The 24,943-nt window shown below is 49.8% G+C and overlaps 1 protein-coding gene across 2 annotated transcripts in view; it reads left to right on the forward strand.

The window, feature by feature from the left end:
* The first annotated feature begins 276 nt into the window (after window positions 1-276).
* The window catches only part of LOC147663242 (epidermal growth factor receptor kinase substrate 8-like protein 3), a 65,650-nt gene continuing 40,983 nt past the window's right edge, over window positions 277-24,943 (forward strand). For both annotated transcript variants that reach the window (XM_086950598.1, XM_086950597.1), the window contains exons 1-4: window positions 277-456; window positions 4,147-4,252; window positions 5,764-5,831; window positions 9,172-9,246. In XM_086950598.1, the coding sequence (XP_086806724.1) occupies window positions 421-456; window positions 4,147-4,252; window positions 5,764-5,831; window positions 9,172-9,246 (285 nt within the window). In that variant the 5' untranslated portion in view covers window positions 277-420. The remainder of the gene's footprint in view (window positions 457-4,146; window positions 4,253-5,763; window positions 5,832-9,171; window positions 9,247-24,943) is intronic.

A 24,943-nucleotide genomic window follows, 5' to 3' on the forward strand; every position in this document is an offset into this window, starting at 1 on the left:
CTACTATGATATATTTGATGGTAAAAACGCAGGAAACAGTATGTTAAGGCATGATTATTTATATTTATATCTATGGTGGCTTGTTATCATAATAAATGATGGACCTTTTTATTTTGATAGTACCTTCCAATTTCTAATTTCCTCACAAAGGCGAATGACCATCCAAGCGGTCTTTCTTATGCTAACCTTGTAACTTTATACCCGGTTGTCAGGCAAGTTGCCTTTGTGTGCAGTGTGAACTGGCATATATGTTTGTGTGAAATGAGATGTACATGTGGGTAATCTGTGGATGCATGAGGTTTGAGTGTAAGAGTTACTTCCTCTGTGTAATAATATTATGATTTTGTGTGCATCACAGAACTTGCTTCACCACAGCGAACAAGTTGGCAGGAATCCAACCCCGTGGACTCTAGAAATGGAATGCAGCTGCAAGAGATGGATATAGAGAGAGATGCAGTAAGTGCGTTCATGTTACCTTAAGTTACTCTTCTTTTATTTTGCATAAAATCCACTTTTTTAATGGACCTTTACTGCTGTTTGGTGTTTACAACCACAAAGTAAAGGGTTCCATCTACTATGTGACCTTTAACTGCAGCCAAGTGTGAGTGCTTGTGCCCCTAGTAAATTGTCCTTCCTGATCCTAAGCATTTGTGGACATTTCAGTGTGGGGGAAGCAATGACACACTCTTGTTGCCAGTGTTTGCCCGGTAATAATTCTTTCTCTTGGTCTCCCTTTGCTTGTTGCTTGTTGCCCTCGGGCTGCTATTTTCCATTTGAGGGCATCACCAAAGAAGACTCAGGTCCTCATTTGTGAGGTTTTGTCGTAGGGAAGGTCTGCTGTGCATCCCTACGGCAAAAGAAAAGGGCAGGAATGCGCTGTGTCTATAAGATACGGCGCATTCCTGTCCTTTTCCCCTGCGCCGGCACCCAATGGGCTGCCTGCGGTGCAAGGGTGCCTGCCTTGCGGGGATGATTAAAATAATCACAAGAGGCTTTTCCTCTTTCTATGTGTGCTGTAGATTGCAGCACACATAGAAAAAGGAAAAACAAGGAGAAATAAAGATATTTCTCACCTTTGCGCCTCCCTTACTCCTCCCATGGGGACTTTTCCTGGGCCCAAAAGGCAGCTGCTCAATGAACTTTTGGCCCTCACAGACCCCCCCATAGCCTTTGTCCTCATTTACAAGAGGCTGCAGAGGGACACAGGACACATGGGTGCGGCTCCCACCGATCCTCACACTCCCTAGCAGGGACAGCTTGTCCTCAATATATCCGGATTTTAAAAAAACGCACCATTCAAGCGCAAAACTCAGGAACTTTGCACTGCTCCCTCGCTGTATAATCCACACACCATACACGGAGAGTTAACCACCCTGAATCAACACTCCACACCAACGTCACATGAAGAAAACTGACCTGCTACCCACTTTGTTGTACACGAAGGTGTCCACTCACTGCACATAATAATAGAAACCGCTTTTCGCTGTGCATGATGATATTCTTTAACACAACCAATGTAATAGGTCTCGCATTTACGCAAGCTTAAGCTATTAGCATTCAAAATGACAATTCCAGTAGCTTACACTCGCACAAATGAGAGACATATTGCATTGCAAATGCTTGCTTAACTGTAAAACTGAGTGTGTCGCCACTTCAAGGACACCAAGCGTGGTTTTTTTTTTTTTTACTATGTCCTTAACGCAGGCGCCGCGCTCAGTGTTGAAGTAGAGAAAATAAAGAAAGAAACCGAGCGCGGTGTTCATGAAGCCGCGCTCAGTTTTAAAGTAATATGTGAAGATATCGGCTGTTGCTATCCCGCCACAATAGGTGGATTGTGTACATGTTCGCAGCGTGACTCACGTAGCCCCGCCGCCCCTTAAGAAGTTAGAAAGAAGTGTGTGGATTTGTGCAAACCACGATTAGGGGATATCATAGGGGTAAGTCTGCAGCTTGTATAAGATCCGTTGTAGTGAGACCATCTTGAAGATGGCAGACTGCCCAAATAGGGGAGGGGGACCAGGCCCGCACCTCATCCCTGATCTTGGGTATTAGTGGAAGTATGTTGCGTGTCCAAGATGTCGTATGATCAGGTGATACGAAGACGCCAATGTATGTGAAACCGGCGGAAACCTGTGTCAGCTGTAATGCCCATGTGCCACGCCCCTGATCACTGCAGACTGGGAATGGTATGGATTTAGTCTGGTTTGTGCAGAGACCCGATGTTTCCCCGAACACTTTGAGGATTTGTAGTATCTGTGGGCCCGTAAACCCCAGATCTGTAAGAATGAGGAGGACGTTGTCGGCATAAGCGCAATCCTGCCTGACACCTCTGGGGACCATTTAAAGGCCCGAACTAATGGATTTCGGGACAAACCCAGCTTGCCAGTGGCTCTATAGCAAGTGCAAAGAGGAGCGGCGGTAGGGGGCACCCTTGTCGCGTACCTCGCCCAATGAGAAAGGGGGCCAAACGGCGCCAGCAACTCGCTCCGAGGCAGAAAAGGTCAGTCCATAGGATACGTATATAGGATATGAATCTTGGGCCGAAATTATCGCTTGTAATAGAAGGAAGAGATACTCCCAGTCTAATGAGTCAAAGGCTTTGTCTATGTCGGCGAGTAAGACCGCCGCAGGATGTTCAAGTTTTGGTACCATGGCAAGGGCTTTGTGTACTCGTCTAATATTATGGCGTGTGGACCGTCGCAGCATAAAGCCCGACTGGTCTGGGTGAACTAATTCTGTGATGTGTGGTAAGAGACGATTGGCAAGGATTTTACTCAAGAGTTTGGCTTCTAGATCTAACAATGAAATGAGGCAAAAGGAAGCTGGGTCTTCTGGGGGGGCGTCCTTGTTTAATAAATATCACAATTTCAGCATGCCGCCAATCTGGTGGAAGAAACCTCAGCTCAAGAGACTCCTGTATTGCCCCCAAGAGATGGGGACCCGCTTGGATATGTTTCTTCTGAAGAATTCACTAGGGAACCAATTGGGACTCTGGCCTGTCCAGGGCGCATGGCCTGGAGAGTGGCTGTGAGCTCCTCTAGGGTGATGGGGGCATCCAATTTGTTCTGCACGTCATACGGGATCTGTTTCGGCTGGGTATTCTGTAAGAATTCCCTTATTAACTCTGGGGATATAAGTTCCTTTTCCTATACAATTCTATGTATTGCAAATGCTTGAGCCACGGTTAGGGGGGGAAGTACACGGGGTACCATCAACTCCTCGAAGTTTCGGTGTTGGGCCATGGGTCTGTGTGGCTTGACAGAAGAGGTGTAATGTCTTGCTGTACTTATCCCCCCACTGGTATATTCTATGTTGCATCGTTTGCCATACCTGTTGCGCTTCGTTTGTGAGCAGTTAGTTGGTCCATTGCTGGGAGAATAGGAGCCAGCGATAGGCCTGGTCCCCACCCCCTGCCCGCACCTCATTTCCCAAGGTGCGTTGGTTAGACCCCAAATCAACAATCTGTGTAAGGTGACACCGCTTTGCCCCCACGCAGTAGCTAATATCAATTCCGCATATAGTGGGTTTTAATTCCTCCCATAGTGCTATACGTGAAGGCCTAGACTTGGTGTTAAGTGCAAAATAATCCGCTACAGCGCTAATTTTATTCTTTAGCAGACTATGTACTTCTGTTTCGAACATTTCCTGCGGAGACCTTCCAAATGATCCCCTCAGTCCAAAGCATGTTGATACTAGCTAGTGAAAGTGGACGAGTATTTTGATATCTAAGAAGAGAACCCTCCTTAAATCTTTGACCCATTGAGAGTTATGAAGCAGTCGGCGACTAGTGTGAGGAGGATTAGGGGTGATGATCTGGAGTAGGCTCTTTGCTTACTCATGGAGCTGCTGCTGGGGTGGCTGAACAAGTGCATTGGGTGGTGGTTCTGCTTCGTGCTGAAATGTATACTGCAAAGAACTTTGTAGTATTCAAGGGTCTTGAATTGATATCTGGCTTAATTAATGGTGCAATATGTATGTTAAATAAACCACTTGTTGATTTCCTCGTACATGTGCTTGTGTGTATTGTGTGTGGATGTTCACGTGGATGGTTGGGGGGTGTAACTCAGCATATTTAAGCATCTTAACTTTGTCCTGACATGAATTTATGCCAGATATGAACCTTTTACTTTGTATTCCCGGAAACAGGAAATCCTGAACCACGTCCTGGGTGACATTGAACTCTTTTTGATGAATCTAAAGCAAGCGAACTCCACCATTGGCATAAAGAAAGCTAAGAAAAAGAAGAAAAATGGTAAATATGTCACATCTCAGCTCTCTTGAAGTGTTAGAGGCATGCACACAAATACATTTGGTGCTCCAGAGTTGGCACAAATCATGAGTGGAATTGGTCAGCTATTAAGGAAGAGCTAGATGCGATGGTCCGAGAAGTATAAAGTGGAAGCCTGAAAGCATACCTCCCCTTTGGCTTCCTCTTCCCACCCCAAGCTATCCTTTCTTTGATGACAGCTCTATCAGTCATTTTCACAACTTGGAAACAACGTGTGTTATTTTAATTGCTTGCCTGTAACGCAACGCTCCTGTGTTGAAGTTCCTGTTTAGCTCCATTTGTGTTCTTCCTCCGCCCCCTAAGCACCCATCTCTCTCTCTAGCTCTTTCTTTACAATATAAATGGAGAAGTTCCTTGTAACGTTACTCCCTAAACACACAATTGATGCATGCACGCTCGGCCATCTACATTGCAACATTGGTCTATGGTTAAAAATTCAAAGATAGATGATGTGGCGTAATGTGCCAGAGTTGCAAACTATGGAGCTAGGGAAGCAGGTTTGAGTCTCGGTGTCGGCTCAACACCCTGTGATTCTGGGCAAATCACTTTATCTCTCCTTGCTTTAAAAAAAAGAATGCGTCTTTGTGTAATATAACTGGTGCTCATGTAAAGCCTTTCAATACTATAGGGTCCAGGTCAAGCTATAGATAAAAATGCAAAAAGAAAAAAGAGGTTCCACTGCAAAGTACTCGTTAAATCCTAAATAGGTTTTCGGACTCTGGGCCCAGACCCGGTGGTAAAGTTGTATAAGCCATGGTCTGGTAATTCACCAGGAGCTGTGCCAAAGTGTAACTGTTGTAAAATTTACAGGAGTGTAACCCAAATACCAATTTAGGACTGGGTAAGTAAGGTGCATGAAGAAAAAATGTCAGTTAGAGGCAGCACTGCATAAATTCAATTGGTGACAACCATATAATACTTGGTGCAAAAAAGTGATTGTGGTGTAAGTGGCGACGCAATTGAAGAAGTGGACAGCAAGAACGGCGCACTGTGAACAATGTGCAAATAATTTACAGTGAGTGGCTCAAAGGCATGTGATATCACAATAAACAAGGTTCTTTCAATTGCTGTCCACTTCTTCACTTGCGTCGCCACTTTCACCACAATCACTTTTTTGCACCAAGTATTATATGGTTGTCACCAATTTAATTTATGCAGTGCTGCCTCTAACTGTATAATTTCCAACCATGAACTTATGTCACAACATAAAAATGATTAACTATCTTTTTTCATATGAATGAGTATTCTCTTTCTTTCCTTGCAAGTAATGCTGTATGCATGCATAATTAATTGCCTACACATCCTTACCTATCAGGACACTGTTTATTCATGCAAAGTGTAACGGTAGCACAATCAGATGCATTCAAGTTGGTAGGGAGTCAATGACAGGTAGCAAAAGGGAAATGTGTCCTGATTATAGAATTTACCATTTTACCTGATGTAAACAGTTTGTTTTGTTCCTTTTCGTTTGATAGCACCACTGCCTCCGGACTATGAATATACTGACACCTTCCAGAAAATCAAATATGCCTTCAACCTGTTGGTAAGTGCAGCAGAAGGGATCTGGGGTCAGCAAGGAAGGGAGTGGGGGCAGAGGGCCAAAGATACCCTGGCAGTTACCGGTGGCAGATGTGCGTTATGGATGAGTGTGGTAATGAAGTTCAGGTAGCCGAAGTGCAGTTTAAGATGATTTATAAAGTCTTAGGTTGGTAAATCCATGTACAGCAGCCCCACCAGGAGCAGCCTGTCTGCTGCTCAGCCCATACTCCGACTGTCACACCTCATCTCCCAGGCACCCAAACATTCCATGCATCATCACCGCACCAACATTCCATGCAGCACATTCACACTGGCTGAGGGAGAAAGCAACAGAAGAGAAGGATGAATGAATACATGACGATATAACGCAAACTATTACAGCACATGCCTTTACAACAACGTTTTTACATCACAACTACGATTACAACGCATGCCATTACAAGGCATTTTTAGAAACTACTATTACAACGCATACCATTACAACACATAATACTTTCGGGGCAACAGTGGGGTCATTGTTGGATAGTGTAGGAGTAAAAATTACTATTCCGACTCCAGTGAGTGCAACAGTAGGATAAGTGTTGGATAGTGTAGGGTAAAAATACTATCCCCATGTACCCCAAAACTCATACCCATCCTAAAACTAAAAAATCCCCATTACTTACCTTGTAATGCGTTGTAATGGCATGCGTTGTAATGGCATGCGTTGTAATGGTATGCATTGTAATGGCATACGTTGTAGTGACATGCGTTTTAATGGCATGCATTGAAATGGCATGCGATGTAAAGGCAGGTGCGTTGTAACAGCTGCATTGTAAAGGTAGTGCGATGTAATGACTGTGTTGTAAGGGTTGTTTCCCGGATAAATACATAAACAGGATACTGAAATGAACCTAGTCATAGTCAGAGAAATCATAGGCCAGAGGGGCCAGCAGCAAGAGTGCTGCTCTGGTGTCACGCCCTTAGAGTGCCAGGCACAAGGAAAGGTTTCAGCTGTCAGTAAGTGGGCCACTGCTGAATTGAAGGTGAAGGCCTCAGGCTGTTAGTTTATGTCTGAGCCATAGATGTGTGACCTCAGGGGACGTGAGATGAGCAATGCTATAGCTGTTTTCAAATTTCTGTTTTGTGTGGAAAGCAGATGAGCTGTTTAGTTTTCTTTAGCACTTAGGGCTGTTTCATCGCCTGACACACTTTGCTGCAAGTGTCAGTTAAAACCATGTAGTACGGGAGGAGTGCAGGTGTGAAAGAGGTGGTAACTAAGACACTATGTGAAATGAGTGGATCTTGAAGTCAACTGCAGGTTCCACAGGGACACAGAGTTGATGGGTTCCATAATTATATGTGTAGTTCGATGACCATGTGTGTGGGTAAGTGCTGATTCCTGTAAGTGGTTGTTGATACAGGGTTGTATACATGAAGTTTTGTATTGGAATATATGGGTGCGGGTAGGTGTTGATCCCACGCAGGAGGAGGGGGGAGGTTTGTGTGCATGTGTGCGCACACAAAATGGGTCCAGGGAGGTATTGCTTCTCATACATATATGTGGGATTTCATTCCTATGGATGTGGTGGGTCCCACAGATGTAATACATGCTGTGATGCGAGTATGGGTCTTTCAGGGGCAAGTGTAGTCTTTATTAGATAGGTATTGGTTCCCAAATGTGTGAGCAGGGCAGGCTTTAGTGTTGGTGGCACCCTGTATGACAGTGTTTGTTTACATCCCCTATGACCAACTCCATCAGGGATTCCCAACACTGCCACCCTTTAACCCCTCCCATGCTAGTGACGGAATCGCTCCGTCACCAGCCTCAGTCGCGCTGTGCTGGTGACGGAGCGGTTCCATCACGGCCCGCTCGGCGCGGATTCAGCACCTGCGCTGGACGTTCCATTGAGCGGGCGGGGCCGTGACGGAACCGCTCCATCACAAGCACAGCGCGCCCGAGGCTCGTGACGGAGCGGTTCCGTCACGAGCATGTGAGCGCCGCACGGCCCCCCCCGCCCCCTTGCACTGCCGTGGAATCGCCGCCGCAGTGAAGGGGTTAATAATGCCCCTCAAGTCTCCATACCCACTCTCTCTCAGATGCATTTAATGAATGTTATAGTGCTACCGCCACGCACTTTAGATCACATACACACAGCACATAAACAATCATAGGTGTGTAAATTAGTGTATAGGAAATGTTATATACGACAGAGGACTACAAGGTGTAGGCATCACCCGTCACCCATCTCGGAAGACAGTACAGTTTAAAAGCGCACTGTTCTATGCTAGGATTATAAGTACAACCTGCACGTGACAAAAGGATCTCTCAGGCAAAAGCAGTAACCCACTGTCCAATTTACATTATATGCACTTTGTGATCTGAATGGCACACGTTGTTTGCAGCAGGCAGATTAACCCTCTGCGCTATCTCACTACCTCCGATCTCTCCTTAGGAAAAACATGAATCACCCCAGTTATCTTGAGATTAATATTGCTGCTTGACCATTTCTGGAGGCCAGGAACTCGGCAGCAGGTGCTTTTAAAACCATAAAATGCTTGCAAACAGGACGCCCCACCCAGAATCAGCGCCCGGTGCGGTGGCACCGATTGCACCGCCCTAGAGCCGGCCCTGTGTGTGGATGTTTATGGATCACATGGGGGCATGTAGGTCTTTGGTCCAGTGGATGCAGGTGGGTCTTAGTTCCATGGGTGCACGTGGGTGTCATGGCAGTGATCTCAGAGAGGCCTGTATATGTATGTTGTGCAGTTGCATACCTGGCCAGATGGTTGCTAGGTTTGATACGTTTGTGTTTGTGTTGAGCCTCATTGGCACAGGTGGGTACTAGGTGAGTGCTATGTAACACCTTGTATGAGGCCTGTGGCTATGTGTCCTGGGTCCTGTTTGTGATGGTGGCTACTTGGTTAGATGGGCGTTGCTGTGTGGGTGTAGGCAGAATCTCACAAGTGGAGGTTGGTGCTGGGTCTCATGGCTTCAGGAGCGTGCTTGACAAGACGGGTGCTGAGACACGTGTCTGGGTCCATTTGAGGTCTCACGTTTGTTATTGGTCGACAGGTCTTACAGGTTCCAGGGGGGTGCTTGGTTACTTGAGTGATGAGGGTGTGTGCTGGGTCCCGCAGGTGCCGCACAATGCAGGTCAGATGGCTTCTGTTGAATACTACATGTGGGATATTGCTGGGCCGTATGGGTTTATAAAATTGTTGCATCCCAGGAGCACAGCTGTCCACTGTCCCATAAGTGTGTTTTGAACAAAAACGCTGGTGGGTTTCAATTTTCATGGGCGCGAGCTGGTGTCGTTACGCAGAGAGCTCTTGATGCTAACCCTTTGTGTTCTACCTTGCAGGGTAGAATTGACACTGGAATCCAGCAGCCGAGCGCCCCAGACTTGGTGCACATCATCTTCTCCACGCTGACCTTAGTGAGTAGCAGCATTGATTGCTCATTTATTTATTTAGTTGATGGCATTGTTTTTGGATGCTTATTTACCGGATCAGTGGGAGCCAGGATTTCGCCCAGATCTGGGATGGAAACCACCTTGATGAGATGATAGAGGAGGAGTGGTGCCCTCAGATCTCTCTGCCACATGCAACACCGCTGACCCTCTTCTGTCTTTTGTTGCAAAGCCTAAGCAAGATTCATGTAAAGGGACTAGCGATGGATTGGTTCATCTCCTTCTTAATATCAGTATGTAAGCCTTCCCTCATTCAGATCAGGCAGCCTGGACTGGAGGTCCAGAGGCCCTCATGACTCTCCTCTTTCCCCAATATTTTGGCCAACTATATCCAGCGCCTTCTAGCTTTCATTAGGTCTTTTGCCTGTCAGGCGCAACCCTATGCCAGACAACATGCAGCTAATGGTTAGACTGGACATTCAAGCCCCTGCTTCTGCTGCTCGTGTTGTCCCTTTTCAGACCACAACCAACCAATGGGTGCACTTCCTCCACCTAAAGCTGAATGCAAATAAAACCAAAATATCTGAGTCACTGCGAGCCCGGCCTATGGCCAGAGGGCATAGGCTCTCCGTCAGTCGCGGCCAATTATGGGACATGGCTTGGAGAATTCCTTGACCATGAGATCTCAATGAAACAGTAGGTGAGCCCTGTTCCTGCCTCTTGCTGTGTCACTACGAGAACTCTGAGAGCAATGCTACAGTTTCTGCCAAAGGGTGTCCATCAACAGGGGGTTGCAGCCGGTACTCTTTTCGTAAGTCTGTATTTAGGGAGAGGATGGGGGATACTGATTTAATCCTCAGTGCATGAGTCACCGCCCAGGGAAGAATTCTTCTTGTGTACAGCATCTATGCTCCACTGGCTAAATGGATAGATTTACCTCCTTTACATCTTAACAGGCCACACACCGGTAATGTTGAAGCTCACACCCACCATGTGGTGGGCTGCGTCTTGCCCTGTGGAGATTTCCCTCTTTTGCACTGGAGGAGGCTGCGTTTAGGGCAGAACTGGCTAATTCTTTAAGAAAATATTTCACTTTAAATGTGAATATGGTAGACAAGCACTCCCTGGTATGCATACTCCAAGTTTTACATATGTAACACGAGGTTCATGCATAGCCACATACTAAAGCTGATACTCCCCAACGTATATGATCTGGAGAAAAAGCTTAAAATATTGGAAACCAAGATTATTGTTATCACAGCCCCGCAGTGAAAGCTCAAATGAAGCTACCCCCACCTGCATTTCGTGACACAGCAGCCAGAGAAGTAGGCTTTCTGGGTAAGGTTTCACAGGCCAGAAAATATGGTAAATGGGAGTTCCCAGGTTGGATCCTTGCAAAGTTTGGCTCCTCAAAGATGTAGCTTAATGGCTCGAGCTGCTGCCTTTTGAAACTTGGAGCCCCAGGTTCGAATCCTGCCCTTAGTGTCGGATTTATCATCATGTGATTCTGGGAAGATCACGTAATATCCCTCTGCTTTAATATGTGTAAAATGTATATGTGTACTCCCCACTTGATGTACACAATCTTGTAGATCACCTCCTGCCCGATCCTGTAATATATATATATATTCACAGCTAGGTTTACGCTATATAAACAAATACCAAAACATACATACCACACTAATCCCTTGAGGACAGATGAGATCTGTGATGCTATCATGAGAAGGCCTGTGAAAATATCCCTAGCTTCAACATCCTCACAGCAGGACTTAAAGAATTATTTAAACAAATAGTGAGTCCATATTTACTGAAGGTCTATTATGAGGTGTTTCATATAAATAAGCGACCTCCGACATAATGAGAAGCCATAATTATTACATTACTGAAACCCTCAAAGATCTGCAGCTTACCAAACCCTACTGCCTTTCTCCCTTCTAAATGTATATAGTGAACTGATGGCTGACCTGATTGCTATAGACTGACAAGTGTAATAAGGCAAGTGGCCCTGCCGGATCAAACAGAGTTTTTAACCCCAGATCTTCTGCGCTTAACATGTTTATTATGTTCGCAATAATGCACCACATAGACCCTGATATTTCAGCTATTGTGGCCTGTTGGACAGGCCCCATGAAGGGCCGCTCTCCCCCGGCCCAACCAGGCCCGAGTCCGGGCCCGCAAGTACCACACACCACCGTTGCACGTCCTCTGTCCCCTCAGGGACCTCTGCCCTCGAGCATGTCAACCTCGTGGGTCCGATCCACTGCCGGCCCTCGCGCCCATCCTGGGGCGCCATCTTGGACACTCCACCACGAGGCCGCCTGGCCCCCGATCGACCTCAACCCTGGGCCTGGCCAAGCCTCAGACATCCCGGCACCACCATCCACCCAGGAGGTGAGCGGGCTACTTGGCAAGTCAATGGGAGAAAGAGGTGTCGATGGCTCTCCCCCGCCAAGTGCCGCTCGCCCATCGCCTCCCCGGGCGCCGGCTCCACCCCCCTGCTGGGTGTCTGGACTCACTCATCCCGGACCTCCCGACCTCCAAGTGCGAGGGTCCGGACATCAAAGCACACCAGCCCTATAACTGGGGCAGCTCCAGAGCAGGAAGGCAGTTGTATCTTGGAGTCGAGAGACGTAAAGAGGAACTCATCCTTGACCGACTACTGGCGCTGCCGTAGCTCTGTCTTGTGCACCATCGTCCTGCCTGTTGGCGCTGCCACAGCCTTCGCAACCTTCATATCCTTCATCGTCGTCGGGACCTGCTGGCGTGGCCGCGGACCGTTGTAACCGTCATCTTCACCGGGACCTGCAGGCTCCGCCGCGGACCGTCGTTTTTCCTTCGCCCATCTCGGGACCTGCTGGCTCCGCCGCGGCCCGATCATCTAGAACGCCGAGCTCGAGGATTGAGAGCTATTTTCTACTCATCGGTAACAAAGACTGTCCCGCTACCCCTTTCCTAAGCCAGAGACTAGAACCGAGGGGACCCCTGAGTCCAGACCTCCTTGTATCACATCATCGTAACCTAATAATTGCATATAAAGTCTCGTTAACCTTCAACCTTGTGTGGTGTCCGTCTGTGGGGGGGGGGAAGTTACTTGTCTGTACAGTCGTTGGAGACGGCTCTCCCTGGAGACCTCTCCCCGTAGTCTCGGCCGACCCTCCCGGTCCGTCTAACATTGGTGGCCAGCGGCGCGATCCGAATCACCGCATAACGTACAGAGAGTAGCTCACCCCACGACGAAATCACAATGACAACCAAAGAAAGCGGATCAACCGAGAAGTTCCAAATGGAGAAACTGGAGGAGTACAGCCATCGTGAACTAAAACAATTCTGCATCGAACTGGGTATCGCTACCACCGGACTAAGCACCAAAGACGATTTTAAGCATGCCCTAGAATCTTGGGCAGAGACCGGGGCTGCCGGAACCCCCGATCAAAGCACCGCAGAAAAAACCACCACGGCCCCTGAAGGGCAAAGAACGGGTCTCTCGCAAGACGAGATCCAGGAAAGAGAAAGAACCCGACTACACGAGCTAGAAATGGCCCGACTCAAGATGGACGTTGAACTCAAGTTGGCCGAACAAAAAATCAACTTAGAGCACCTGCGTCTCCGAGAGGAAAGAGAGGAGAAACAGAGACAAAGGGAGCTCGAGGAAAAGAAACTGGCGTACGAACACGAACGGAACCTAGCCGAGATCAACCTGCGCAAACAGAATAAAGAAATAGGGGTGCCCGAGCGACCCCACACCTCAGGGACCACAGACAAAAAGGTACACATCCCCAAGGATGTTGTCCGAGAATATTTCCGAGAGGACGACATCCAGCAATGGTTTAAGGCCTATGAAATCGCTATGACTGCACACCGGATCGATAGAAGCGACTGGGGAGCCGGTCTATGGGGGAGATTCCTCAATGAGGGCCGCGATACCCTGCTACAGCTCCCGGACCACCAGATGACCTCCTATGACCATATGAAAGCGGCACTCCTCACCCGCTATGGCCTCACACCCGAGATGTACCGTCAGAGGTTCCGAGACTGCACCCGCATCCCGGGTACAACTTGGGTGGACTATGTAACGTACTTTAGCCGAGCTTTCGAGGGCTGGATCAGAGGAAGCAACGTCACGACCTACGAACAACTGTTCAATCTGATGGTATGGGAGCATCTGTCGAACAATTGCTTCATTGAGCTCCGCCAGCACCTCCTCGACAGCAAGTTAACGGATCCCCGGCAGCTCGCGGCCGAAGCTGACCGGTGGGAGATCACCAGAGTGGGCCGGAATGGGTCCTACGAACAGAACCGGAACAACAATGGTCAGCACCGACCAAGAGGAGGAGGAGGGGGCCAAGGACGAGGAAGAGACAACGCTCCGGTCGCCCCCGCTACCAGCACCACCCCCCCGGCCAACCGGGGCAGCACCCCGGTGCGACCGGGGTACAGAGCCAATGTCACGTGTCACCGATGCCAACGAGTAGGCCACTATGCAAACGACCCAAACTGCCCGCAGTACCAGAGCCCAAGACCCCGCCAAGTGGCCGCTGCGGCCCTAGGGGAGGAACAGATCTCCGAGGAGCAGGAAGAATACGAACAAGAGCATCAAGAGTGGGAGCCAGCCGCCATGGCTCTAGCATGCTTAGGGGGGAAAGACATGGTCCCGCGGGTCCCCCTACCCGCTAACACCCAGAAGTACAGCCAATGGGTGAGCATCAATGGACGCCGGGCCGAAGCCCTTCGTGACACCGGGGCCAGTGTAACAGCCGTCCGCTGTCACCTGGTGACCCCAGAACAGTATCTACCGAACATTCTCTGCCCTGTACGATCAGCCGATAACTCGGAAAGTCTGTGTCGGATGGCCTGCGTCCCTTTCGAATGGGGAGGGGTCTCCGGCATGTTGAAAGTAACGGTCCGAGACGATGCCCCCGTAGACTGCCTCCTTGGAAATGACCTTGAAAGCTCTCCGTGGGCCGCCGTGGAGCGAAAAGAACACCTAGGGATGTTAGGCGTCCCGGACTGGGCGTGCGTCACCACCCGGTCCATGGCCGCCCGTGCCAACCACCGCCCAGAAGAACCCGAATGGCCGGCGCCTCCGCCTCCGGTCGCCCCAGCCGAAACCACCGACCATGACATTCCCCCCGAACCAGCTCAACCTTCCGACCTCGCTAACCTCGACCAGTGGCCTCAAGAGGGGGGGCCCACGCAAGAACAATTTCGCCAAGAACAGAAGACCTGTCCCTCCCTCGAGGGACTCCGCCAGCAAGCGCTCGCCCAGAGCGCAGGGGATACCCCCGGAACTCATTGGGTCTACTGGGACAATGATCTGCTGTACAGCGAGCAAAGAATCGCCGAGCTGGGGGCCAACCGAGTATTGGTGGTGCCCCTCCGTTTTAGAGACTTCCTGCTAAACCTGGCCCACGATGTCCCCCTAGCAGGACACCTGGGACAAGATAAAACCTACAGTCGCCTAGTGACCCACTTCTTCTGGCCCAAAATGAGGAACGATGTGCACCAGCATTGCCGATCTTGCCCCACGTGCCAAGCCAGTGGGAAGAGCGGCCGCAAACTAAAGGCCCCCCTGCAACCGTTTCCTGTGGTCACTACCCCATTTGAGAGGGTCGGAATAGACATTGTGGGGCCCCTGGACCCGCGCACAAAACAAGGCCATCGATTCATCTTGGTGCTAGTAGACCACGCCACCCGCTACCCTGAGGCTGTTCCTCTGCGGACTGTGACAGCCCCGGTAGTCGGCCGGGCTCTGATGGGGATCTTCTCCCGCGTGGGCTTCCCCCGAGAAGTCGTCAGCGACAGAGGCACGAACTTTATTTCTAAATACATGAAATCCCTCTGGCAACAGTGCGGGGTCACCTACCGATTCACGACCCCCTATCACCCTCAAGGGAACGGACTTGTTGAGCGGTTCAACCGCACGCTAAAGGGAATGATCGGGGGGTTGGAAGAGCCCCTCCGTCGCCAGTGGGATGTGCTGCTGCCGTGCCTCCTCTTCGCCTACCGAGAGGTCCCTCAGAAATCCCTGGGCTTCAGCCCATTTGAACTGCTATATGGACACCCAGTGCGGGGGCCGCTCAGCCTAGTCAAAGAAGGCTGGGAGATGCCTCCGTTAAAGAACCCTCCAGATGTCTTCCGGTACCTCCTAGCCCTCCGCAACCAGACCCGGCGGTTCAGGGAACTGGCAAAAGCCAACCTAGAGGCCAGTCAAGAGGACATGAAAAAATGGTATGACCAGAACGCCTCATCCATTGAATTCGAACCTGGCCAACAGGTATGGGTGATGTCCCCCACTGAGCCATGCGCCCTGCAGGACAAATGGACGGGGCCCTTCAAAGTAGTCGAGCGCAAGGGCCCTGCCACCTATCTCATCGACATGGAAACCTCCCGGAACCCTCTCCGGGTCCTCCACGCTAACAGACTAAAGCCCCACTTTGTGCGAACAGAGCTCAGCCTCCTGATGGCCACAGACAATGGGATTGAGGAAGACTCCGAGCCTCTCCCTGACCTCCTACGGACTCAGGAGCAAGACGGCTCCGTGGATGGGGTCCGACTCTCGGAGGCCCTCACCAGAGAACAACGCCAAGAGTGTCAAGCCCTCCTATCACAGTTCGCCAGCCTGTTCTCCCTCACCCCCGGTGTCACTCCCTGGTGTGTGCACGATGTGGACACGGGGGACAGCCCCCCTATCCGCCACCGGGCCTACCGCGTGCCAGATCGGGTACGGGCCTGCATCCAGGAAGAGGTGGCCAAGATGCTCACACTCGGGGTCATCGAGCCCTCAGACAGTCCCTGGGCCAGCCCTGTAGTGCTGGTCCCCAAAGCAGCTGCACCCGGCACCACACCAGAACTCCGGTTCTGCGTCGACTACCGGGGCTTGAATGCGGCCACCAGAACAGACGCGCATCCCATACCCCGAGCAGATGAACTAATCGACCGCATGGGAGCTGCCCGCTATCTCAGTATCTTCGATCTGACAGCGGGCTACTGGCAAATCGGCCTCACACCCCGGGCGCAGGAACGTTCTGCCTTTTCCACCCCCGATGGCCATTACCATTTCACCGTCATGCCCTTCGGCATGAAGAATGCCCCGGCAACCTTCCAACGGCTCGTCAATCAGGTCCTGGCGGGGCTCGAAGGATTCAGCGCCGCCTACCTAGACGACATCGCTGTATACAGCCACCATTGGGCCGAGCACCTCCACCACCTCCGAGCAGTGCTGCAAGCCCTTCAGCGAGCTGGCCTCACGATCAAGGCCAGCAAGTGTCAAATTGGGCAAGGATCTGTAACCTACCTCGGGCACCAGGTGGGAAGCGGCCTGGTGGCCCCTCTGCAGCTAAAAATTGCCGCCATCCAGTCTTGGCAGCCCCCCATCACTCAGACCGAGGTACGAGCCTTCCTGGGCCTCACAGGATATTATCGAAGGTTCGTGAAGGACTACGGTACCATAGTAGGGCCCCTCACAGAACTCACGTCAAAAAACCAGCCCAAGAACGTCAACTGGACCCCGGAGTGCCAAGCTGCATTTGAACAACTAAAAGCCGCCATGTGTTCTGCCCCTGTGCTCCAGGCCCCCGACTACAGCCGGGAGTTCGTTGTCCAGACGGATGCCTCCGACCATGGCATTGGGGCAGTCCTGTCCCAAGTAAACACCGACGGCCTCGATCAACCGGTGGCCTTTATCAGCCGGCGACTCCTACCACGGGAACAACGCTGGAGCACCATAGAGAGGGAGGCCTTCGCTGTGGTATGGGCCCTCAAGAAACTCCGGCCCTACCTTTTTGGCACCCACTTTCGGGTGCAAACTGACCACCGGCCCCTGCAGTGGCTGATGCAGATGCGGGGGGAGAACCCGAAGTTACTACGCTGGTCCATCTCCCTGCAGGGTATGGACTTCACAGTTGAACACCGGCCTGGGCCAGATCACGCCAACGCGGATGGCCTGTCCCGCTTCTTCCGCCTCGACGAGGAGAGTCCCCAAGAGGATGGGTGACTCTCCCCGCCTTCAGCTGGGGGGGACGCATGTTGGACAGGCCCCATGAAGGGCCGCTCTCCCCCGGCCCAACCAGGCCCGAGTCCGGGCCCGCAAGTACCACACACCACCGTTGCACGTCCTCTGTCCCCTCAGGGACCTCTGCCCTCGAGCATGTCAACCTCGTGGGTCCGATCCACTGCCGGCCCTCGCGCCCATCCTGGGGCGCCATCTTGGACACTCCACCACGAGGCCGCCTGGCCCCCGATCGACCTCAACCCTGGGCCTGGCCAAGCCTCAGACATCCCGGCACCACCATCCACCCAGGAGGTGAGCGGGCTACTTGGCAAGTCAATGGGAGAAAGAGGTGTCGATGGCTCTCCCCCGCCAAGTGCCGCTCGCCCATCGCCTCCCCGGGCGCCGGCTCCACCCCCCTGCTGGGTGTCTGGACTCACTCATCCCGGACCTCCCGACCTCCAAGTGCGAGGGTCCGGACATCAAAGCACACCAGCCCTATAACTGGGGCAGCTCCAGAGCAGGAAGGCAGTTGTATCTTGGAGTCGAGAGACGTAAAGAGGAACTCATCCTTGACCGACTACTGGCGCTGCCGTAGCTCTGTCTTGTGCACCATCGTCCTGCCTGTTGGCGCTGCCACAGCCTTCGCAACCTTCATATCCTTCATCGTCGTCGGGACCTGCTGGCGTGGCCGCGGACCGTTGTAACCGTCATCTTCACCGGGACCTGCAGGCTCCGCCGCGGACCGTCGTTTTTCCTTCGCCCATCTCGGGACCTGCTGGCTCCGCCGCGGCCCGATCATCTAGAACGCCGAGCTCGAGGATTGAGAGCTATTTTCCACTCATCGGTAACAAAGACTGTCCCGCTACCCCTTTCCTAAGCCAGAGACTAGAACCGAGGGGACCCCTGAGTCCAGACCTCCTTGTATCACATCATCGTAACCTAATAATTGCATATAAAGTCTCGTTAACCTTCAACCTTGTGTGGTGTCCGTCTGTGGGGGGGGGGAAGTTACTTGTCTGTACAGTCGTTGGAGACGGCTCTCCCTGGAGACCTCTCCCCGTAGTCTCGGCCGACCCTCCCGGTCCGTCTAACATGGCCTTTCTATATGCAGAGGAGGCCTTTGACTCACTAAAATGGCATTTTATGTGCACAGTCATAAATGTCTTATGTGCAAATCGGTCTGCCTACGCAAAAATCAACAACTTGACATCAGAATCAATATATATCACCATAGTTACTAGACAAGGATGTTCCCTATCACTGCTTCTATTTGCCATAGTGAAGGACTAATCAGCAACATCGTGCACAAAGCGGGCTGTCCTTCAATAGCAGATGATTGATACTTTCCATGTGTGCATACAATATTGTGTTTTTCATTAAAAACCCAGGCCATATTATAAAAAACGGCGATAACATTATCGCCGCTTTAGCGGGAGGAAACTGCCGCTAAAGTGGTGATAAGGGGCTTGATAATACGCCCTTGTGAATTCCCATATCAGGCCGAGGTTTTGGTGTGAACCTGGGCTTCTATGGGAATTCACAAGGGTGTATTATCAAGCCGCTTATCGCGCTTTTGCGCAGCTTCCTCCTGCTAAAGCGGCGATAATGTTATCGTCGTCCTTGATAATATGGCCACAGAGAGAAAACTTATGCCAGTGCTCTACGAAATCACAAAATTTGGGTTCTCTTCAGGGCTATTTGTGAATTGGAGCAAATAAGGAATTTATTCGCTGACATCGACCACTCAAACATTCCCTTGAAACTAACTTCTACTCTGGAAAGAGGAAACCATAAGATACTTGAGAATTATGATACATCGAGATATGGCAATTTAGTAAGGTTAATTATGACCCTGTGGTTACTAAGCTTTGCATGCAAATAGCCCGGTGGATATGGCTACGTCTGTCACTATCCAGCAGAATAGCAATATTAAAAAAAGTAATTGTGTCCAAGTTTCTAAACTATCTATTCCAGCCCACTGTCTCAGGGTTTCTTTCGATCTCTGCATATTGAATTTCCTAGACTAGGATGAGGAGGTAGACAGCTGAGATTCTGCTGGGAAATTATTACACTACTACTTGTCAAGAGACGGTTGCCTGGCCATACGGGGAGATGTGGTAGATGTACCTAAATCTGTGAGATGTTTGACTGCAATACTATTACTGCTTGCACTAGCTATACAATGGATGAAGGGGCTTCTCCTTACGCACGCCAGGTGGCGCAGGTGAGGTACAGTTCTCCACAATGCAACAAGCAGCATGAAGACCCAATCACATTTGTGCATATCTTAAGGTGTAGGGTGAGGGCCATTGGCGAGTGGCTGAATGTGAGCATCCCCAAACTGAACTCTGACAAAACAGATATACCTTTTTTTGGAACTGACAGTCACCCAGACGCCTACAACTGGTGGCCCTCAGAGCTAGGTAACTCCCCCAACCCCACTCCATCATCTGTGGTAAGAAATCCAGGAGTCAAATATGACTTCAACATGTGTTTCGAACCTCAGGTTCGAGTTGTGTCAGCCAGTTGTTTCCTCATGCTGAAATAAATCATGAAGATGATCCATTTGATTTCCGAGGGAAAGAGTAAATCCATCATTCATGCCTTGGTAACCTCAAAACCTGATTGTGCGATAAGCCTTTGCATGGGTTTACCATTGTGTATGCTTTACCTCTTACAGATTATTCAGAACACTGCGGCCTGGCTGATTCTGAAGATCCCAGCTTGCTCTTCTGTTGTGGCCTCCTTGCGCAGTCTGCATTGGCTGCCCATTGTCAGCTGCATCAAATTTAAAGCTCTAGCATTCGCTTTCAAAGCTTTGATAGCATAAAGGCCACCCTCAACTAAAAAAAGAAGACTGCATCCCTACCAACAGACATGCTCACTGGGCTCCAATGGTCCAAAATGTATACGTGTTCCTAGGGTCTGCAAGGCAGGAAGAGGTGGTCGCTACTTTTCGTTCTTGTCCGTCAAACTTTGGAACTGTTTGTGTCTGACTCATTGCTTTTCACCCAACGAATCAGTGTATCAGGAACTTCTGAAGGCCTATATTTTCAATATATAGGCCTCCCTTCTGTTCTTGGTTTGATACATTGCCTGTTTCCCGTTTAAGCCACTGGAACTGGGATGCCTCTTCAGATGCAGCCTCATACTTTATAAATGTTATTGTATTGCATCCTTAACACTTTAAGGGCACTGGAGTAAGCCATAGAGGTGTTGGGGTGTCTTAATTATAAGTAGAACAATATGACATTGAAGGGGTGGAACACCTAAGTGCTGTGTGCTGTTGACTTCATGGTCTATACATAATTGACTTTGGATGAATGAAGTGCTCATTTCTTGGCATGTAGAAGATTGGCTATATTTACTTGGAAGGTTATGTTCCATTTGTGTGCATAAACCTGGGGCCATGCATTATGTTCAACGTTAAAACAAATTAATAAGAAAAAAAAGTCTGTATTTAGGTCTGCCCTCCTATAGTTTGGCTACGCTACAAGGGGTTCAGAATGCAACAAGTAGGGCCATCTGCGGACTCAGAAAATGTGTTCATGTTTCTGAAGGACGGAAATTAATTGATTGGCTTCTGGTAAAATATTCACTGACCAAAGCACAGCTCATAGTGCCCCTTACTAGTGAGAGAAATCTGATATCTCCAAGTACCCACAACTCTCCCCATCTGAGGCAGCTACACTGGCTCCAGCTCCAGCTCCCAGTTCAAGCTCCTCACAGAAGCATTCAATGCTCTACACAATACCGGACCCTTCTACCTCAACCACCACCATCACTCCCATCAACCCTCCAGACACCTTCACCCTGCCTCTCCCAAGCATCCCACATACTCAGCAGCAGAGCCAGAAGCTGATCCTTCTGCCACATCAAGGCGAAGTCGTGGAATGTCCTCCCTGTCCACCTCAGGAGGATCCAAAAGAAGCTGAAGACCTGGCTCTTTGACTAGCACTCTGTCCCTCCACTGACCACTCCTAGACTCAGTTTTTACCTGCCTAGCGCCTCGATACCCTCACGGGTGATAAGCTGGTCTCCACAAATCCACTGAGATAACATAACTTACCATAACATAACATAACAAGTATCTCTATCTCTATATGCCAACTCCAGTGCCTAATTCGAAAAGTGCTACTGCTCAAAGCTCTAGTCAGAAGCCTGCAGCCGCCGCTATTGAATACCAAGGCTGCACAATCTTCAATTCAGCTCAGGCCTCATTACTCCACTACCACATAGTACCACACTTTAGCTAACTCTTGTCAGTCCCTTCGTTCTTCCTTTGTGGTGCTTTGTCTGTATTTCTCTTCCTCCTTCTTTCCCCTTTTTGTATTTTGCCTTCTCTTGCACTCTGTCAAAATCTGATGAAAAAACAAAGCGGCAGTCCCAGAAATGTGTTCCAGTGGTCCCTACCTGCAACACGGGCTCAAATTAAGCACTGGTCCTCCACGCACCCTTTGCTCGACTAACCTATGCTTCTTAACCTCACACAAATTTGAGAGGCTGCACTCCCGTGGATTCTCTTTAAGAGGCTTAGTTCTGGGAATTTAGAACTCTTCCTTTGGCACTTCACTCACTGGAACACTTCTCTATCTTCTAAAAAAAACAGAATTCATATATTTTCTGTTAGCAGGTATGCTGAAGACCCAGTTTTCTAGCTTTAACGTTCTCTCGTTCATTTATGCCTTACTTTTAGTTTGTCTCCTTCATTGGCTTTTTTCTACGATTTGTATTTTTTAGTGCCAAGTAACTTCATGGTGGTAGTGTGTTGCACTAGTAAAATCAATTATGTAATCAATCATTAGGTATTGCATCGCATAGGTGGCTCTAATCAGGGTTTCATGCTAACACAAACTATAACTAATTATAGGCGTCCCTCTGCACACATCAGCAGTCTATTACATTACCATTCACTCTCAGCATTCCAGACATAAGCAGAGAATTCAGGAAATGTGGGTACAAATGGTACTACAACTGCGCTGCCGAAAGTATGAGAACCTGTAACAGGTATTATACCACAAAACTAGTGTTACTGGTAAGTAACGTTTCCTTTCTTCTTAGCAACGTAAAAGAAATGGGAGTTGCTTTTATTGTATAAGCAGCATCTAATCAGCCCAAAAGCAAGTATTATTGGCCACTGTAATGATGTATGCAGTCTAGTCTTTGTGGGTGGAGTTAGGGGAGAGAAATGAAGAGGAGGAGCAAGGGACAGGAAAGGGGCAGTTAGAGTAGGGACGTGGTCAGGAGTAGCAGCAAGAATAAAGGCTCTCCTAAAAGCACACAGTGTGTCTGTCATTTTTGGTAGCACGACGCTACAGCTGGAGACGAGGGTGGGATCCTGCAGTCTGTGACCCCAGAACCCCTGAAGACGAGTGACCACGTCCAGCACACGAAGAAAAGTCGCCGTCGTGACACGTGTGCCTCGAGGAGACCGCCGCCGAGATTTAAACGGCCAGCGGTAAATGCCCGCCGCTCAGCGACCAGCTAGTCGCGTGGAGCCCAGACCGGTAAGCGCTGTTGAGCACTGGAATGTCCCGCCGTGGAGACGCTGTCGAGCGTTCATGATCGAGTGCTCACCCCGAATGCAGGAAGTGGAGTGCGGCGAAGAGAGAGGATCGGGAGCCCACCCCGATCTCACCTGTTGCCCTGGTGCCCGGAAGAGCGTGTGAGGGTGCTGCCTGCTGCGGGAGCCGGCTGCCGGTGAGTGCCGGTTGACTTGAAACGAACCGGGAGTGACTGAGCCCAAGATCTCGTGGGAAACGAGATTTCCAGCACGGCGGCCATTTTGAAATCAGGCAGTGAGCTCCAGTCCCTATCAAATACATAGGGCGGCCATTTTGAAGTCAGGCAAGCTGACATTGGGCATCAAGCACAAGCAAATACACTAACAAAAGGAAACAAACACGAGCCAATGCAAGAAGCAGGATAAGAAAGACAAACAAGCACATGCAAACACAAGATAGGAACCCAGAAACAAGCATGAGCAAAGACAAAGAAGCAGAAAACTAAGTAACAATGATGTCTCCACAGCTAAATGTTGCGGGTCCAGCGGTGCCCACATCAAATGCGGCGGGTGTCTCATATTTGCGCGCCCCAGAACCTTTGGCTCTGGTAGCTGGAGGTGGCATGGGCCTCAGGTGGCAAAAATGGTTCGAGGACTTTGAAGATTTTATGAAGGGATCCAAAGTCACTGACGAAGATGAAAAATTAATTGCGCTGCGCAATTTGGTTGGAAAAGAAGTTTGTAAATTGATTAAGGAACTGCCGACTGCGGAAACAGGATCATATGCCAAGGTGCGAGATGCATTAAATAAAAAATTCCTACACAAGAGAAACGTAGATTATGAAAGGTACACCTTTAACCTAGCTTGTCAAGAGAAGGAAGAACTAATGAGTACATTTATAACAAGACTTCGACGACTGTCTCGCTACTGTGAATTTGACAATTTTTCTACGGAGGATGCTATTCGGTTGCAAATCATTAAAGGGTGTCAATCAGAGACTCTCAGAAGGCGACTCTTATGGAAGAGTCACAACCTAGACGAAATCAAAGAGATGACCAGGGTATATGATCAAGTGGAGGAGCACGCCACGAAAATGGAGGCAGGACCAGTCGAGAGGCGGGAACAAGCCTACCGTCTCCAAAGTAGTACCACTCGCAAATACTCGCGAGATCAGCGGCGGACATCCAGAACTGCATCCCGCCAACGCTATGCTGGGCGCAGACACCATGAGTCTGGCCGCGGAGACAAGAAACGAGACCGGCCCCCGAGGTGCTACTGGTGCGGATATGATTTTCCACACACAGATGCGTGTCCGGCGCTCGGGCAGCAGTGCCGTAAGTGTGGAAGAGAAAATCATTTTGAAATCGTGTGTGGGGAGTATCGTAAGACAAGGACGAAAGAGTCCGCAAGATCCTCTCGCCCAGTCACGAAGCGGCATCACGCCAAGGCGGTGCAAGATCGACCGGAGTCATCCTCTGTGTCTTCACATTCAAGCAGAGAGTCTCGCAAGTCGCAATGGATGTGAAGATCTCTGTCCAGAGAATCAAGGTCAGCATCTCCAGCATCGTTGTACACTGATGAATATGCCAGTATGGTCGCTGATCCAGACCAACTGAAGAAGTACCCCAGACTTGACATATGTGTGGGAACACATGCAACCAAGTTTGTACTAGATAGTGGAGCATTCTTGAACTACATCCCAGTAACACAGAACAATAAAATGCAGCCGCCACCCACTCTGAGCCCGGCACATGTCAGAGTATACACATGGATGTCGAAGAAACCTCTTCCATGCCTGGGAAAATTTGCAACCACGCTTCAGCACAAAACAACATCTGTGCCAGCTCACATACATGTCATCGATGGCCCGGAAGCTGACTGCCTCCTCAGCCTCCCCACTCCTGAGCGTCTTCAGCTGGTTGAGATTCTATATTGGGTGAGTGATGATCCCGATATCATACACAAGTTCCCTAAACTATTCTCCGGACTTGGAAAAATGACCAGGTGTCAGATTCGGCTACATATCAATGAACAAGTATGACCTGTAGCACAACACCACAGGCAAGTACCCTTCCATCTTCAACAAGCTGTGGAAGATGAAATTTAAGAACTATTACGAACAGACATTATTGAGCGGACAGAGGGCCCCACCCCGTGGGTCTCACCAGTGGTGATTGTGCCAAAGAAGGGCACTCCAGGCAAGGTGCGCCTGTGTGTGGACATGAGGCTT

The sequence above is a fragment of the Lissotriton vulgaris genome, unplaced genomic scaffold, assembly GCF_964263255.1.
Source record: "Lissotriton vulgaris unplaced genomic scaffold, aLisVul1.2 SCAFFOLD_2692, whole genome shotgun sequence".
NCBI lineage: Eukaryota > Metazoa > Chordata > Amphibia > Caudata > Salamandridae > Lissotriton > Lissotriton vulgaris.